Source organism: Myotis lucifugus, unplaced genomic scaffold, assembly GCF_000147115.1.
Source record: "Myotis lucifugus unplaced genomic scaffold, Myoluc2.0 scaffold_137, whole genome shotgun sequence".
Classification (NCBI taxonomy): Eukaryota; Metazoa; Chordata; class Mammalia; order Chiroptera; family Vespertilionidae; genus Myotis; species Myotis lucifugus.
In genome coordinates, this window is record NW_005871185.1 from 2,074,784 (window position 1) to 2,094,158 (window position 19,375).

At 38.2% G+C, this 19,375-nt stretch overlaps 1 protein-coding gene and 1 pseudogene across 1 annotated transcript in view; both read right to left on the reverse strand.

The window, feature by feature from the left end:
* Positions 1 to 780: 780 nt before the first annotated feature.
* On the reverse strand, positions 781 to 1,135 carry LOC102423700 (annotated as a pseudogene).
* Positions 1,136 to 8,120: 6,985 nt separating this feature from the next.
* The window catches only part of SLC9C1 (solute carrier family 9 member C1), a 99,846-nt gene continuing 88,591 nt past the window's right edge, over positions 8,121 to 19,375 (reverse strand). The window contains exons 24-28 of the mRNA XM_023758699.1: positions 18,702 to 18,833; positions 18,380 to 18,565; positions 16,217 to 16,343; positions 10,765 to 10,814; positions 8,121 to 8,180 (exon numbers count right to left, since the gene is read on the reverse strand). Of these exons, the coding sequence (XP_023614467.1) occupies positions 8,121 to 8,180; positions 10,765 to 10,814; positions 16,217 to 16,343; positions 18,380 to 18,565; positions 18,702 to 18,833 (555 nt within the window). The remainder of the gene's footprint in view (positions 8,181 to 10,764; positions 10,815 to 16,216; positions 16,344 to 18,379; positions 18,566 to 18,701; positions 18,834 to 19,375) is intronic.

Below are 19,375 nucleotides of genomic sequence, written 5' to 3' on the forward strand. Positions count from 1 at the left end.
TATATTTATATTTGGTAGCTGGTTCCAGTTTGGTCACTCACTCGTTCTTCTATTCCTTCAACAAATCAATTTTGAGCACGTACTGTATTCTGGGCATCGTGGGTTCAATGGTGAGCAGAGCAGATACCAGCCTGCCCTCATGGAACTCCTTGAAATAAAATAAAAGGAAACACAAAATGCTTTATTGCTTGTCCTGGAGTAATATAGAGGTCATACCTACAACAGTCAGGAGCAGCGTGGGGAGGGAGCTTAGCAAAAACAATGTTGGAGAATCTGGGGTACTAGCTGTACCACACCAGACTCATCACACATCACTCTTGCCCCCGTAGCTGCTGTCTCTGCGGGGGATTTCCTCAGTTTCCTTCTGCACTACCTGGAGGTCAGCGGCAGGGAACAGACTTTCTCAGCATCGTGGAGGAAAGACAAAATGGACATGGGAGCTTAGCCAGTGAGTAGGACTGTTGTCGGCTCCTCACCAGTGAGAATTAGTCTGTCCCAACCCCTGGGTATGGCAGCTTGAGCAAACAGCATATACCCTGCCCCATAGGTGGTTCAATTAGTTCCAAGATTGAGCAAAGGTTTGTGTGTGTGTGTGTGTGTGTGTGCGTGCGTGCATGTGTGTGTGTGTGTGTGTGTGTGTGTGTGTGTGTGTTTGAAGGTTTCAAATATACTTTATTTCTCCAATCATGCCATATTTTAATGGGTACACAGTGCTTTCACTTGCCATCACTTATGAGTTGGTTTTGAAACAATTCATTATCACACCAACTGGGGTGATTACTAGTCTCTCCATTTCTTTGGGGTGACTCTGCCAACAGGGGACAGGTCCTATTCTATTCCAATGTGCGTTGCGGTTTTGGGCGCAGCTTGATCCCAGGCCCTGGTTGGGGCGCATGCAGGAAGCAACCAATCAATGTCTCTCTCACATCGTTGCTTCTCTCTGTGTCTCTCCCCCTCCTTTCCAGTCTCTATATGTCCATGTAGCAGCACAGACAGTGGCTCCAATAGCTAAAATAGCATTGCCATCCTTGTCATGGAAATCAGGTGTCCTTTTCTGGTGGACCTGCCTTGCCATTGTTTGCTGAATGCTTGGAACTGGGAGAAGACTTCTCACGTTTTTGGCCAACGGAAACATCGAGAAGCTGAAGACACGGCGGCAACTGCAGCTGCTGGTTGTTGGAACTTGGAATCAAATAACCTTGCGGAGAAACCTCTGAGCAAAGGTTTGTTTTTTTGTTTTTTTGTTTTTTTGTTTTTGTTTGTTTTTTGGGGGGAGGGGCAGAGAGTCAAGCCATAGGGGTAAGTTGTCTGAAATTAATCTGCTTTATAATGTAAGGATAGGCTAGGAATTGCTCTCTAATTTTCAAACTTCAGTTATACTCAGGCCACTAGGTGGAGAAGCTGAGCTATGGAAGTGTTAGCTACTAATCACGAAAATTTCCTATGATTGTGTAAGGTGGCAGGAAAGAGCAGGGCATTTATATTATACATATTGATCACTGCAAAACCGACTCTGGACTAGATAATCTACCTCCTCTCCACAAATAAAAGTATAGCAACACATACATCCCACACAAAGAAGCCAAAACAACAAATCTTTGAATATTACAGTCTTTCTTTATTCTCCTCAGTGCATAAGCATACCCCAGTGCCTAACACTTAGGAGAAACTATATAAATTGAATTGGAAATAAAAGTCTGGATATTTGCAAGCTGATGATGGTGAAATTAGAGGAAGGTTGAGCTGGAATTTTTAAATTTACTTAAATTTAAAAATTTTAAATTTACTTAAATTTAAAAATTTTAAATTTACTTAAATTTAAAAATTTTAAATTTCCTATCCTTTTAAATTTACTTTCCCACCCATTACCTTAGAGAATCAATGGTCACTGCAAATTCTGTTTTGCTATATCTCCAAGGTTGAAGGATAATACATATAATCAGAATAACCATTTGCTGAGAGCTTTCTATAATCCATATACTATGTTAAATGCTTTGGATATTTATTGTCCTGCTAGGAAGATAAGCTTGGCTTTGAACTCTGATCTATATCACTCCAATGTGTCTGGAAAGGCTGAAACATTTGCATGATTGGAGTGTGTCATGGTTTTCCAGATCTTGAGTGGTTTTCAAACTCCCAGCTGGCTTCAGCTGCTGAGACAGGTTAGTTGCGTGATTATTTGAGCCCCTTCAGGCTCAAAGGACTGGACAGTATGAATCTAGCTCTAGCCTATTCCTTTTCAGATTTTTGTGGTTAGCGAAGGAAGCTGGGAGAGCTACTCACGCATAAGGATGAAGCTGTTGGGACATTTAATGGTAGGAAAGGGACTGGTTTATTTAAGAGTTCTTGTAGGGTGAGGAATCCAGTCACTTAGCTAAGACTTCGCTATTCCGCTTCCCTCCAGAAAGTACATTGAGACGGGAAGCCTGCGGGGTGGATAATGTTGAGAGATTTCCTGAGTGTATTTTTCTGTTTATTCCTGGTGCAGAGTATGAGCTGATGAGGAGTATTGGCTCATTTCAGAGAGTCCTGTGTCTGAAAACAGTGACTATTAATTGCTGATATTCCTCATTCAGGAGCATTTGGTTGTAAAGAGGAGGAAACAGCAGAGTTCCAGGATCTCTCTGTCAGCGGTTCTCAACCTGTGGGTCATGACCCCTTTGGGGGTCGAACGACCCTTTCACAGGGGTTGCCTAAGATCATCAGAAAGCACATATATAATTACATATTGTTTTTGTGATTAATCACTATGCTTTAATTATGTTCAATTTGTAACAATGAAATTTGGGGGTCACCACATCATGAGGAACTGTATTAAAGGGTCGCGGCATTAGGAAGGTTGAGAACCACTGCTCTAAGTGAACTCTGGGGCTGGGATTTTGTCTCCTGATGGAGGAATGTTAGCATATAGCTCCACTGACTTGCCAGGAGCAGGAATGACATTGAGGGCTACTTCATGACAAGGGAACTTTTTGGAAACAAAATGGGACTTTGTTTAGCTCACTGACAGGGCTTCTCCTGATGGAACTGGCAGATGGATGCTCCAGCACTTCCCTGTCATTGTTTGGGCCACGGACAACCCTTGGAAAGAATGTCTCTTCCTTTGTAAAGTTTCCTGTTTCTTATCAGTAAGACTAACAGGATATAGAAGGTTAAATATCTGGAGGAAAATGAAAACCAGGTTTAATCACTGTAAAAGTTAAAAGCTAAATTATATTTAAAAAATCTCAAGGACTAAAGGACTAAGGAAAATCTTTTATCTAAAAATTTAAAGGCAGACAGTGCTCTGGGCTGTGTGATGGAGTACGTTTCCTCAGAAGAGTTGATGGAAGTGAGATCAGTGCCCTCCTCAGGCCAAAGTCTGTGCATCACATTCTTTCAGATGAAGGAGAACCCTGGGCACAAAGGTATCCTGCTGACGAGGGCGGGTACACACCAGGCATGCTGCTGATTACCTCAAAACTCTGCCTTGTTCAGGGGTCTTTCCCCACATGAAAATGTTTACATTCCAGGACCTGAACCTAGTCAGGCACTGACTGGGTGATGATCATTTGTAGTGTGCGGCCTCCTCCTCTCCAGTGGCTTACATTTCCAAAATAAAATCCGGAGAACTTAAAAAGCATTGCAAATTGCATTGAATGTGCTTAGAGGATTTGAGTCCCAGTGTCATCACATCTGAACTCCCTAAGCTCCATGGCTTTCTCTGGGGAATGGGGCAATGACAGCACTCACCTCCTGAAAGGTCATGGGGTGACGGGCCCAGTTAAGGAAAGCAAAACCCTCAGGAGAGAGTTGGTGCATGCTGAGCTCTGTGAGTGGCAGCTCCCACAGTGGAAAGAACTACTCCCTCCTGGTGTCTTGCTCCGGATTCAGGGCTCCACTCTCCATGGCCCTAACCCTCCTGGCCTGACACCACCTCCTCCTCCATTCTGCTGAGGTGGAGTGGCTGACCAGGTTGATGAATTTGGAAGCCGAATTCTTTGTCCAACCTTTCTTCCCGGTTTCTTTTTGAAGAGAAACTGCCCTTGGAAGTTTTGTATTTTCTGCTGTTCTCAGCTATGTAGTAAGTTTAATGATAAATGCCTACTGTGGTCAACGTGTCTGATTCTGGAGGTCAGAAGGCAACCACATTCTCTCTGTCAGCTCAGCCACTAATAAAGGGGTGTGTGTGTGTGTGTGTGTGTGTGTGTGTGTGTGTGTGGTGAGGGGGAGGGTTGGGTGCATGGGTGTGTGTTTTAGTCTCCAGCTGTCTTCATCCTGTGTCTTAATTTTCAGTTGGTTGAGAACTCAGGAGAGGAAGAGTGCTCATCGAGGGGATCCCTCCAACACTGAAAGAGCTGCTAGCTGCTGTGTAATTATCTCTGGGAAAAAATGGTTGAGGTTAGTTTTGGAGAGAAGTGATAGCAGTTTGATTTGGCTTTCCCAAAAGAACAAACCAAATCATCTACTCCACAAGGACATCTCATAAGTGGAGCCTCCACACTGGGCTCTGAAAATGTGCCTCCCACCTGTTGCAGCAAAAACAAAGTTTGGAATAACATTCAGATTTCCCAAACTGCATGCAGGGATGATCCTGAAGATATATATTAATTCTTTAGATATTTATTTAGTACTTATCACATTGGGAGGATATATGATATAATAGCTAATCACAAGCTTGTTGGCAAATCCATGTTCCGCCTCTGTGTAGCTGTGAGGTTTGGGGCAAATTACGCTCCTCGCTCTTTCAGTTTGCTCTTTTGTCAATTGGGAATAATAGTACCTACTTTATGTGGTTGCTATGAAGATTATATAAGCTCATAACTGTATAGTATTTGTTCTACATCTAACATATGGGAAGCACATAATAATTCTTAACTATTAAGAGTTTTTGTTATTGTTGTTCATCTTCACCCAAGGATATTTTTTCCCATTGATTTTTTAGAGAGAGGGGGAAGGGAGAGAGAGAGAGAAATAATGATTGGTTCTGCTCACACGCACCACGGCTGGGGATCAAACTTGCAACCCAGGTCCGTACCCTTATGGGAAATCAAACCCGGGACCCTTTGGTTTGAGGGCCAATGCTCTAACCACTGAGTAAAATGGTCCGGGGCTGTTAAGACTATTTTAAAAATTACATACCAGTTATTGTGCTCATTGTTGTAACTATAATGACGAACACTGGAAGTTTCATTAAGGTCTGAGTCCTATGGTTTGGTCTAAATAAGTTTCCATTCTTTGTTATTTCAACTCACTGAACACTCCCAAGATAGGTGAAGTATAATGAATGACAAAGCTCAAAAGTTGGTTCATGAGCAACATTTCAACTACATTTTAATAAATAATATTTTATTTTTCATAAAGTGAATTAATACATTTTTGCTTTAAGAGCAATGGGCAAACTAAGTGGCATAAGCTTGTTTCCTGGCTCTAAAATTAAAGCTAACTCTAAATTTTCTGAGGTGTTTTAGATATTTAAAGTAACAGATATTTTAAATTGAGGAGATTTTGAAAAAAATATACATATATTTAAAGGAATGGTTGCAAGGTCCAAAGTTCCTTCCACATGGCACCAAAAACATCCACACAGGATCCAACTTGAAGCTGCTCACTCTTGATGTAGGGACTTGTGTTTCAGAAACAGGTGGCATCTCTTGACAGCAGTGAAAGCTAGCATCGGTCTTCAAAACATTCTTGTCAACCATTCCTAACAGAAGTGGGAAGAAAAAACAAATAAACCCCAAAGACCTTGGAATCTACCAACATTGACCTACAACCCAGAACAGGATGTATTAGAGGTTCAGTTTCATTCTCACATAAACATCTAGTCATTATGCTGACACCAAGAAAAGAAGTTGGGCAAATCATTCACAAACCAGAAGTAGGCAGCATGATTTAAACTGGGAGTCAGGGTCAGAGAAGCCACTGGGGCCTGTGGAACTAGACAGGGAGGAGGGTTTTCCATGTGGGAGACTGACCAAAGTCATTCTCACTCACTGAGCTTTACTCTGGCTAATTCCATTCATAGCACTGTGATTGCTAAGCGTAAAGGGTGGTAGAATGGAAGAGACCATAGCACTGTGATTGCTGAGTGTAAACAGGTAGGATGGAAGACAAATTTCAAGTAATTTATATTTGAACTAGAGGCCTGGTGCACAAAATTTTGTGCACTCGGGAGGTACCTCAGCCCGGCCTATGCCCTCTTGCAGTCTGGGACCCCTCAGAGGATGTTCACCTGCTGGCTTAGGCCCGCTCCCCAGGGGATCAGGCCCAAGCTGACAGTCAGACATCCCTCTGGCAGCCCGGCAGCCCTTGGGGGATGTCCACTTACCAGCAGGGAGCAGACCTAAGCTGCAGTCGGACATCCTTAGTGCTGCTGAGGAGGCAGGAGAGGCTCCCGCCACCACCGCTGTGCTGGCAGCCATCAGCCTGGCTTGTGGCTGAGCAGAACTTCCCCTGTGGGAGCACACTGACCACCAGGGGACAGCTCCTGCATTGAGCATCTGCCCCCTGGTGGTCAGTGTGTGTCATAGTGCCCAGTCATTCTGCTGTTAGGGTCAATTTGCATATTACCCTTTTATTATATAGGATAATGCTTAATCATTTTACAATCATTTTTTTTATTAAAAGGGTAATACAAACTCATAAAATAAGAGAAGTGAACAAAACCATGTGTACTCTCACCTTTCTAAACACCTAATTGAATCATTGAGTCATTTGGATTAATCTTTTCTGGTCTTTTTTATGTTAAAAATGTATATCTGTTTTGCCTTCTCTTTTTATATTTTTCATTGGACAGCACAACCAATCTTTGTAATGGTTGTATGATATGTTCTTATATAGATGATATTCTGTAGTGAAATTCTATACTTTCTTATTGTTGGACACTGAGCTCTTTTTATTTTTTTTTGTCATTAAAAATAGTGGTGCACTGGACATTTGGTACAGATATCTAATGTAGTACTTTGGATTATCCCTTTGGATTGATTCCTAGATGCAAAATCACTGAGTCAATTGTGTGAGCATTTTTATGATTTTTGTTACAAATTCCTTTTACTCAGAAAATGTGAGAAAACAGCATCACTCTATTTTCATTGATTTCAAATAAAATGATGTTAGCATTGAATGAAAATTGTTAATTAAAAAAGCAAATGTTAATATTCTATTGTTATTTAATTTTGCATTTCTAATTTTCTCCATATTTTGGGTATTGTCTCTCCTCTGATTGGCTGTCATAACTTTACCTACCAGAATCATAGTGTTTTCCTTATTATTTTTTTACAGTTTTTCCATGTAAAAGATATTGACCATCTTACAAATAATTCTTGAAAATACCTTTTCATAGTGCATTGCTAGTCTTTAAATCTATTTTTAAGTATGGTCTTTGTCATAGAAAGTGGCATTCAAGAGTTAACATTTTTTTAAAATGAAGATAAAACTATTTATCTGAAGGTTATTTTTTAACCCAGTGATATGTTCTTTGTAACATAAGTCTTAGAAAGCACTCATATATGCAAATATTTCCCCACAGATGCCACATTTGAACAATCAGCAGCCAGACTGGTCTATTCATTGTTCCCCTGAAGTCCTGTGTCCTCTATTCTGAACATCCTTTTCCTTTTCCTTTCTCCACAAAGACTTACTCAATAGGCAGCTATTTCTTTTTTGAATTCCTATAACTTCAGTTGGCACTATCCATAGTGTATCTTGTATTGTTATGTAATTGTCTTCGAATATGTTTTGGCTCCTCAAAGTCATAATTATTGCCTGTTTATATCTTCCACAGTACATGACAGCTTGGAAAATGAGCTGCTGAATTGGGAGCAGCCAATTTGAGATTTAGTAGAATATAGAGAGGAAACTGAGTTTATAAAGTTTTCAGAAATCTAGATTAAGAAATCTTATTTAAGAGTTAATTTTCCAAATGAGTATTTAGAAATTGTGTCATTAGAAGAAGCAACTGGCTAGTGGAAATGGATATATTGCAAATAATGACTAGTGGAAAGTGGTATACAATTCACACTACTACACAAAGCACAAAGGAACTTCTGGTTTCAATCGGTATCTGTCTCCAGGAGCAGGGGTGCTCCTGATCATGCTGAGGAAACCAGAAGCTTACCAGATTTTCATCCAGGCTTATTCTAGGTGTTCTTAGTGGTTTTCTCCTCGGATTCATCAGATATTTCTGTAGGCTGCTGAGTCTAGAAATTAAGACAGGAGATAACAGTCACATTTTGAGACTGTTAATAAGAGTCAGATCTATAAAGCAGTGCTGGTTGATGTTGTGACAGGCCTTTTTATTACGTAAAGGTAAAGACACAATGGGGGGGGCAGGGTAAGGGTTTAAGGCAGTGATTCTCAACCTTCCTAATGCCATGACCCTTTAATACAGTTCCTCATGTTGTGGTGACCCCCAAATTCATTGTTACAAATTGAACATAATTAAAGCATAGTGATTAATCACAAAAACAATATGTAATTACATATGTGTTTTCCGATGGTCTTAGGCGACCCCTGTGAAAGGGTCGTTTGACCCCCAAAGGGGTCGCGACCCACAGGTTGAGAAACGCTGGTTTAAGGGGAAGTGGGAAGGGAGCTGTCCCAGAAACATAGCCAGGATCCAACATCAGGGAGAAAAAGCATCCTATAAAATAAAGGCTAATATGCAAATTGTCCCCTCCGAAGTTTGACATGTGCTATGACATGTGCTGACCACCAGGGGGTGGCGCGGAATGAAGGAAGGCTCTGGCCAGCAGCCAGCAGCTAGGGAAGGAAAGTCCCAATTGGCCCTGATCGTGGGCCAGGCCTAGGGACCCTAACCATGCACAATTTTCGTGCACTGGGCTTCTAGTCTACTAAATCACCCAATTTGATAATTTCTGTATGTCTCACTAACTGATGCTCCTAATATTTAATGGACTGTCTCTCTCTTTCACACTACTTCCTCTGTATCAATAACCATTGTGCAATCAATTTTTTTAATTATGAAAAAGCAGCACAATGGGGGCATATGTACAGGAAGATCATTAGCATCCCTGATTCTCTCTTCCATTCCACAAAATATGCTGTTAAGCTAACCCTACAAACTTGGCAACTGGCCAGGACTAAGGAGAAAGAAGGCCTAATCAGTGGGCTCTAGAAGCCATAATATTTTATCTTAACTCTCCTCCTCCTCACTTTAAAAAAAAATGTAATTTCCCTTTGTTATATTCTTGTCTTCAGCAGCAACTGTGTTGGAAGAATTAGAGGAGGTTACTGTACCCATATTTTTAAGAAACATATTATGAGGAGAACAAAAGAAGTTTGAAGAAGTAGTTTACAAAGTTCAGAAGGGATTTACAGAGAATAATGGAAGTTAAGTGTTTGGATTGTTTGCTATGCATCAGACACTTTCCATTTAATCTCCACAGCAGCACTATGAGATAGGTATTGCTATTATCTTATTCTTATAGATGGGGAAAGTGATGCTTAGGCAGGTTAAGAAATTTGTCCAAGGTCACATGTCTAATAAGTGATGGAACCAGGAGACAAACTCAGGAATTTCATGCCAGTATCCACATCCTCAGTCCCCAGGCTACTGGGTTAGGAGATCCAGGTAATAAGCAACACCCAGGAGGAGTTTTGAGGAAAAGCTTCCCCAGGAAGACTACAAAATACTTCAGGATGGAGTGAACCTCCTTCTATTATGCAGGATGGGAACTTGGTATTAAAGAGCGTTGGCCTCTTGAAGGCCAGGGAACTTGGATACATTTGAATCAAAGACACCTTCACTGTCCCCATAGAACTATTAGGATAGTATAACCACCTTTCATTCAACATACACTTGTGAGGAGAGATTGGGGGGAGGGGGAGACAAGCATGCATTTTCAGAATTTTATGCCTAGTGCTAATCAAGCAAGTGGACTTCATTGATGTACAATGTATTTTTAAACAACCAAATACATAATTTTCTGGCTTGTGTATTTGTAGCAAACACTCCTCAGACTCTGGATATTATAATTCGCATCTCCTGGAGTAATACAACCAGCTTGACAGAGACTGGAATTGAAAGTAAACTACCTAAGATCCAGCCTACCTGTAAGAGGTTACTGTACCCATATTTTTAAGAAACATAATATGAGGAGAACAAATAGATATTGTGAGGGACTTTCACTCTACTTCTCTTTGCCCCAATTTCATTTCCAGGGGCCTATAGTGTTTATTAAGTTGGGATCTTTGTGCAAAGTAGTGGAGGGTTTTGAAAATCCCAAGATCTCCAAGTAACCTATTCAATTTCATCATGGACCTTGAAATTAACCAGTCTTTGTCAGCCTTTCTGAATAACTTCGGTTAACCTAGTTATATTACAGCATTTATTATTGAGCTTTTGCTTTGTGACAGGCACTGTGAAAACAGGGGCAAGCTGCCTTCAGGTTGGAAGATCCCCAGTGCACAGCTGAGGGGAATTTAAGCCTTCAGTCAGAGTTTCAGCGCAAGGTGGAGGAGTGGGAGGGCCATGCACATTATAACCGCAGCCATTCGGTAGTGCCTGGTTGCTTATGTGATTCAAGAGGAATATATTGGCATCTCCTGAACTTTGTTTTTCATTTCTGTAATATTTACTTCAAAATAGAAATACAATTTCCATTGTATCTTGTGCTAAGAGTAAGTGCTCATCTCAAAGTCTACAAAATGATTAGCCGGTGAAATCATTCAGAATAAAAGAAACACATTGGTAGTTTCAATAAATGCAAAAATATCTTTTATCCAAAATACAACTTTAAAAAAATAATACTTTAAATTTACCTTGGTAGGTTTTTCAAACTGAAGGTCTTCTTCATATAGTGTGCTTGAAGCTGGTTCAAAAAAAACCACTATGTTAGTTCAAGCACTGAAACAAAGGATTGTTTAATCTCTCACAGTGAGGGCCTGTGATCTGAAATTGGTGGTAATCCCAATTGGTGGGAAGAAGAGTCACTTTTTAAAAATAGGATTAACAGTGTTTTATTATAAAGATTATGTAACAAATATGCAGAAAGTTTGGAAAATAGAGAAACAGAATCATCTATTGTCCCACCATCATCACACAAACACACAAGCGCGCGCACACACACACACACACACACACACACACACACACATATATATACACATATATATATATGTGTATATATATATATATATATATATATATATATATATATATATATGAAAGTATTACATATGTCCCCCAGGTATTCACCACACTATTGTCTGTGACCAGGGGTTTTGCATGTATGCATGCATACAAGTCCTTTGGTTGATCTCTTCCCAATCACCCGACCTTCCCTTTGAAATTCAACAGTCTGTTCTATGTATCGAAAGCACCAGGCCCATTGGTAAGCAGCAGCATACATAAGAAAGTAAATAAGTTACGTTCCATGCTTTCTTGTGGTTTATATTCTAATGGAGTAGACAGACCATCAAACGTACAAATAAAAAATACAATATGAAAAAATAGTACTGCATGCAATAACGGGCTATAGGAGCACACAGGAGAATGCAATTTTGTGAATTTGAGATGTTATCAGTGATGGCTCCATGAAGAAGCTGAAATTTAAAGGCTAAGAAGAGATTAGCTTCAGGGAATGGGGAGATGTGAGGAGAGGGATACTTAGAGAGGTCCGAACAGGAGTATGCTAAGGTATAGGAATGAGAGACCACCAGCTCTCATTACTATGTTGATGTGGCTCAGTTTTAGAGTGAGAAGGGGAGATGGCTGATAAATGGGCAGATGGTGAAGGTTCCAATATCACGTCTTGCTTATACTTAATCTAAAACCCTTCAAATGATAACAGTATTGTGTGTCCATATGGATTCAGTTTTATAACTGTAACATAAAAAATTAAAATGTATTTAAAATAAGCAACATAATTTTACATACATCATTGCTATTTTTACTTGGTATATGTCATTGGTCTTTTTCAAATTACAATGTGGGAAATCAATTGTTGATTGATATGATAATTTAATCAATCGTATTTATCATTAGACATTTGATTACTTCTAATACTTGTTTTTATAAATAATGCTCAAATTACCATTTTTTACTGGTTTTGCTTTATTTTTTCAGAGTAAATGTCTAGAAATTATATTATTATTAATTTAGCTTTTTATTGAAGTATAATGACATAAATAGAAATTATATTACTTAAACAAGAGATGTAGATGCATTTCATAGCTTTAGGAATCTCGTGATAAGTTTATTAATTAACTGATATCATGAAAGTAAGAATATATATTAGATTCACTGCATTTTTTTTGATCAATAGGCTTTATAATTATTTTTTTAAATCTCACTAATTAAATAAATGAAACAAATTCTATTTCTTTAAATATTAGGAGTTTTAAAAACACTCAAAACATTTAAACACATGAAGGCTAAGTAAAATGTTATTAAACAATGAATGGATTACGAATGATATCAAGAAAGAAATAAAAAAAACTTTCTGGAAACAAATGAAAATGAACACACAACAACCTAAAATCTATGGGTTACAGCAAAAGCAGTCCTGAGAGAGAAGTTCTGCATAACAGGCCTACCTCAAAAAACAAGAAAAACTTTTCATAAGTTATCTAACCCTACAACTTAAAGAATTAGAAAGAGAACAACAAGAAAAGCCTTGAGTAAGTAGAAGGAAGGAAATAATAAAGACTAGAGGAGCAATAAATGACATAGAGGCTAAAAAAAAAAACAGTACAAAAAATCAATGAATCCAAGAGCTGGTTCTTTGAAAAGATAAACAAGATTGATGAACCATTAGCCAGACTCGTCAAGAAACAGAGAGAACACAAATAAATAAAATCAGAAACAAAAGTGGTGAAGTAACAGCTGACCCTACAGAAATACAAAGGATTGTAAGAAAAGACTTTGAACAACTACATGCCAACAAACTGGACAACCTGGGTGAAATGGACAAATTCCTAAAAAAATATAATCTTCCAAAACTGATTCAGGAGGAATCAGAAAACCTGAGTACGCCAATAGCAATGATGAAATTGAAGCAGTAATAATAATTTAAAAAATTCCCAGCAAACAAAAGCCCTGGTCCAGATGGTTTCAGAGGGCAGTTTCACCAAACCTTCAAAGAAGAGCTAACACCTATCCTCATCAAAATATTCAAAAAAATCCAAGAGGAAAGAACACTTTCAAGCTCTATTTATGAGGCTAGCATTAGCATAATTCCCAAAACCAGATAAAGACACTACAAAGAAAGAGAATTACAGGCCAATATCCCTGAAGAACATAGATGCTAAAATCCTCAATAAAATGTTAGCAAATCAGATCCAGCAATTTATTAAAAAGATCATACATCATGACTAAGTGGGATTTATCCTGGGGATGCAAGGCTGGTACAATATTTGCAAATTAATAAATGTGTTACATCACCTAAACAAATTGGAAGACAAAAATCACATGATCATATCAATTGACACAAAAAACATTTGATAAAATCCAACACACTTTTTTGATAAAAACTCTCAATAAAGTGGGAATATAGGATTCATATCTCAACATAATAAAGGCCATATCTGATAGACCTACAGCAAACATCATACTCAATGGGAAAAAACTAAAACCATTTCCCCTAAGAACAGGAACAAGACAGGGATGTAACTTTCACCACTATTTTTCAACATAGTAATGGAAGCTCTAGCTTCAGTGATCAGACAAGAAGAAAAAATAAAAGGCATCGAAATTGGATAGAAGGAAGTTAAGCTTTCATTATTTGCAGATGACATGATATTGTACATAGAAAACCAGAAAGACTCCATCAACAAAACTACTAGATTTAATAAATGAATTTGACAACGTTACAGGATACAAAATTAACACCCAGAAATCGATAGCATTTTTATATCATCTACCATTGCAACAAAAAAAAAATTAAGATACTTAGGAATAAACTTAACTAAAGAGGTAACAGACTTATACTCTGAAAACTACAGGATGTTGAAAAAAAGAGAGGGAGAAAGATATAAACAAGTGTAAGAATATAGAGTGTTCGTGGCTTGGTAAAATTAAAATGTCCACTCTGCCCAAAGCAACTACAGATTCAATGCAATCCTTGTTAAAATATAAATGGCATATTTCACAGATATAGAACAAATACTCCAAAAATTTATATGGAATTAAAAATGACCTCGAATAACTGTAGCAATCTTGAAAAAAAAGAACAAAGTAGGAGGAATCACAATACCAGATATCAAGTTATACTATAAAGCCACTATAATCATAGCAGCCTGGCACTAGCACAAGAACAGTCATATAGATCAATGGAACAAAATAAATAGCCCAGAAATCAACCCAAGCCATTACATTCAAATAATCTTTGTCAAAGGAGACAAAAACATACAATAGTGTCAAGACAGCCTTTTCAATAAATAGCATTGGAAAATTGAATAGGTACATGCAGAAAAACAAAACTAGACCACCAACTTATAGCATACACAAGAATAAACTCAAAGTGGATAAGGCTTAAATGTAAGTCATGAAACCATAAATATCCTAGAAGAAACCATAGGCAGCAAATGTCAGACATCTCTCCTAGCAATACCTTTGCGGATATATCTCCTCGGGCAAAGGAAACTAAGGAGACATAAAGAAATAGGACTACATCAAAATAAAAAAGCTTCTGCACAGCAAAAGAAACCATCAACCAAACAAAAAGGGAGAAGACTGTAGGGGAGAACATATTTGGCAATGATACATCTGATAAAGATTTAGTATCCAAAACATATAAGGAACTGATACAACTTAACAAAAGAAAAACAAACAATCCAATTAAAAAATGAGCAAAGACCTAAATAGGCACTTCTCCAAAGTGGACTCACAGAAGGTCAAGAGATATATGAACAAATGCTCAAAGTCACTGATCATCGGAGATATGCAAATTAAAACGACAATGAGGTATCACTCCACATCTGTCAGATTGGCTCCCATCAACAAATCAACAAATGACAAGTGCTGGTGAGGATGTGGAGAAAAGGGAATCCTAGTACATTACTGGTGGGAATGCAGATTGGTGCAGTCATTATGGAAAACAGTATGGAGTTTCCTCAAAAAATTAAATACGGAACTGCCATTTGACTCAGTGATCCCACTTCTATGAATATATCCTAAGAGATCCGAAACACCAATAAGAAAGAAGGTATGCATCCCTATGTTCATAGCAGCACAATTTACAATAGCTAATATCTGGAAACAGCCCAAGTGCCCATCAGTAGATGAGTGGATAAAAAAGCTGTGGTACTTTTACACCATGAAATATTATGCAGTAGCAAAAAATATTTTGAGACAGCATGGAGGGACCTGGAGAGTATTATGCTAAACAAAGTAAGCCAGTCAGAGAAAGACAAGTATCACATAATCTCACTCATATGTAGAATCTAATGAACAAAATAAACCGATGAACAAAATAGATCCAGAGACATAGAAGCATGGAACAGACTGTGGAATCTCAGAGGAAAGACGGAGGTGGGTTGGTGGGAGGGAAGAGATTAAGCAAATAACTTGTATGCATATATATGACCCATAGACATAGATAATAGGGTGGTGAAGGCCTGGGGCAGGGTGTGTAGGCAGGTTAGAAAAGATCAATGTGGGGGAAAGGGGACGTATGTAATATTTTCAACAATAAAGTTTTGAATATATATATATATATATATATATATATATATATATATATTAGCAGTGTTAAACATTTTTTCACATTTTATTTTCAATGTAAATTCCCTCTGAATTATCTTTTACTGATCTACCTAAAACTTATTTTCACAGCTTCAATCAATGGCATAATAGCAGATATTAAATAATAATTTAATGTTTATCATGAGAAATTTGTATGAAGTTTATTAAATAGATATTCATTCAGTTCCAGTGATTTATATCTCTGTTGCTCAGACAGTATGACACTATTATTAGTATTATTATTATATAATATATTTTAATTTTTGGGAAGAGCTACAAGTTCCCTCACTGATAATTTTTTTCATATTATATTTATAATTGTACATGTTTAATTCTTATAGATGAAATGTAGAATAGTTTATACCTATAACAAACATTTTTAGTACCACAAATATTTTAATGCATCCATTAAAAATGTAAAAGAATTCCTCAGTACTCTAGACAGGATGAATACAATTTCCAAATATGTATATAGCTATTTTATAAATGGAAAGTAAGTTCTCAATTGCTCAAGGAAACCTAACTCACATTCTTGTTCTCCTGGAACAGATGATTTAAGTAAAGGTACAAACTTTTTAGTTTTCCATCTGAATTTTTTCGTATCAATCGAAGTCTGAACAATCATTACCTTTGTGAAATTTTCAGTGCCTTGTATCTGAAAGTTGAAAGACGATAAGTTAATTTCTGAATAAATATCATACCATTAAATGTTCCTCTTGTAAGCTCCTATCCCAAGCCCTCTCTAAATATCTGTGCCTGAAAATTAAAAACATCATTAGATATTAGAAGATATCTTAAAATCTCTGGACATGCTGGCTTTATGAAAGTCAGTATTCCATACACTTTCACTGATTTTTAAATATTTTGCTCATTTCTCTTAAAGTAAGAAAAATGATCAAGAGTTAATTTTCAATGGCCCCTTAAAATATCACCCAAAGAGTTTTTTGGGGGGGATTGTTTTTTTATTTTTCACTTGGCAGAAGGCAAGTTTAAAATACCGTGGCATTCCAGGCATGTAATTCAGCATAGAGAATATAGTCAATAATATTGTAATAACTATGTGCCAGTGGGTACTTGAATTATCAGGGTGGAGGGGATCACTTCATAAATTACGTAATTGTCTAAACACTATGCTAAACCCCTGAAACTAATATAAAATAATAATGAATGTCAACAGTAATTTAAAAATTACGGGAGTTCCAGAAATCCAACTGTGTGTTGTGGCTGTTTTCAGTGTGCTCTGAATAACATCGGTCCCCAGGTCCACAGTGAGCAGGGCTTTATCCCTAGGGGAGTGGACAGAGTTGGGCAGGCTTTGGTCTGCCATGAGATTCTCCTGTTAGGCCTTCTACATTCCCAGCTAGCACCCACACCAATGTTCTGTTATTATGTATTCAAGACTAGAGGTTGAGAGCACCATAGTGAAGAATAACATTTAGCTTCCTGTCAGTGGACATCACATTGGTATTGGTGGCGTTCTACTTAGAAAATATTCTTATAACCATTTCTCACCTCAGGATTTCTTTTAGTCCCACCTCGTGTTTCTTTTGGGTTCCAGATTTAGCCTGTAAGTACTTTTATCAAAGCTATAAATGTTTTATTTAGTGTATTTTTTGCTTCTTTCCACTTGGCTGAGAGCTTTTTTGAGGGAAAGGTGCAAGTTTCATTTGTCTTGATCACTTTAGCATCTAGCACTGTTTCTGAACACACAATGCAGTATACACATGATGTGTTGTGGAATTGTACATCTGAACCTGTATAATTTTGTTAACCAGTGTCATGCCAATAAATTCAATAAAATGGATAAAAATTCAAAAATTAAAATATATACCTGATTTAATTGGTTCTAGGCTCCCTTTGCATTTACTTTCTGTAGCTGTATTTTATATGTCCACTGATTTCTCCCGACACATGCCCACTTATTCTACCCCAACACACATACACGCACACATGATGCGTGTGTGTGCACACAGTCTTCTTTCTTTCCTTCTTCACATGGCATAGCTTCTCATTTTTTTTTATATATTTTATTGATTTTTTACAGAGAGGAAGGGAGAGAGATAGAGAGTTAGAAACATCGATGAGAGAGACATCGATCAGCTGCCTCCTGCACATCTCCCACCGAGGACGTGCCCGCAACCCAGGTACATGCCCTTGACCGGAATCGAACCTGGGACCCCTCAGTCCGCAGGCCGACGCTCTATCCACTGAGCCAAACCGGTTTCGGCAGCTTCTCATTTTTATTGGAAGAAAACTTGGCAGCTTGAAAATGAGATGTTCTTCACTTTTACATCCATTGCAGTGTAGCTGGGGAAGTACCACTGGTACTCAGTTCAGCATAGGCCCAGAAGAATGTTTTTAGGGTAGTATTGATACAGCACAGAGAGTGTGGTCCTTTTGCAATGTCTAAATGAGCTTAATAGGCCCTCTTTTGCTATTTACCACTGAAAAATTTAACTGTGGCCAAAATGTACAGCTTTGCCTGCTTCATTGACATTGAGCAGGCATTGCTTGGTGTTTGGGGCCACTCAGTGCCAAAGCAATCAATGGACTTGGGATAGGTGTGTGTTTATGGAGTGAGATGGGAAAGGAAGAGAATAGGAAAGGGGAAAGGTGACAATTTTTCTAACATTAATACATTGTTGGACATATAGCATACAAACCTTGAAACATGAATCAATATTTCTTTACCTGATGGCATGTTAAAGGAATTGAGGAAGGTGCTTTATAAGCTTTTCGCAAATGACAATCTTCTACAGCTCCATGTATAAGGATGACATAAATAACATGTTCATCATAGATGTCACATTTGGTGCTCTTTGGTATATCTTTTACATAAACATTAGAGAGCTTTAATTGCATCTTGTAGGTCCAATCCTAGAGGGAAAAATTTTTTTGTAGTCCACTTTTTGTTTATAAAGTTTAATATAAATTCCTTAATAGTTAATTTCTAACAGTACTTAAATGTAATTTCACTCAGAGAAAAGGATATATTTACATAAACAGCTCTTACCTCATAGGATAAATGTTCCCTGATTTTTTGGGCAGTAATAGAAAGTCCAAGTTTTAGCCACATTTTATATTCAATGTCAGGAGACAAGTATTCAAAAGCATCGTACAAGTGACTTTTGGGAATAAAACATGTCTGGAAAAAGCGAGATATAAATTTAATATTTTATTCTGTTCACTTATAGTTTAAGGGAAATAAGCTTTACTCATTTATCTATAATATTAAACCTAAAAAATCAAATCTAATAAAAGAGAAACATGCAAATTGACTGCACCTCTGCTATGCTCCAAGCCACGCCCACTAGCCAATCAGAGCGACTATATGAAAATTAACCCAACCACGGAGCTGGAGCAAGCAGGAGGCTTGGTTGCCCCGGCAATGGAGGAAATCAAGCTTCTCGCCTGCCTTGGACTGCTGTGGCCTCCATTCAAGGCAACAAAGTTTCAATTATAGAAGACAAATAAATCCCAGATACCTGCTTCCAGCCAGCCTCCACTGGGAGCTTGGGTGGCTGGGGGCAGTGGCCAGCCTGCAAACATCCATCAGCCCCTCACCCAGGCTGGCCAGGCACCCCAGGGGGGACCCCCACCCTGAAGGGGCTGTGGCCAGCTTACAAACAGCCATCAGCCCCTCACCTAGGCTGGCCAGGCACCCTAGGGTGCAAATTTTTGTGTACT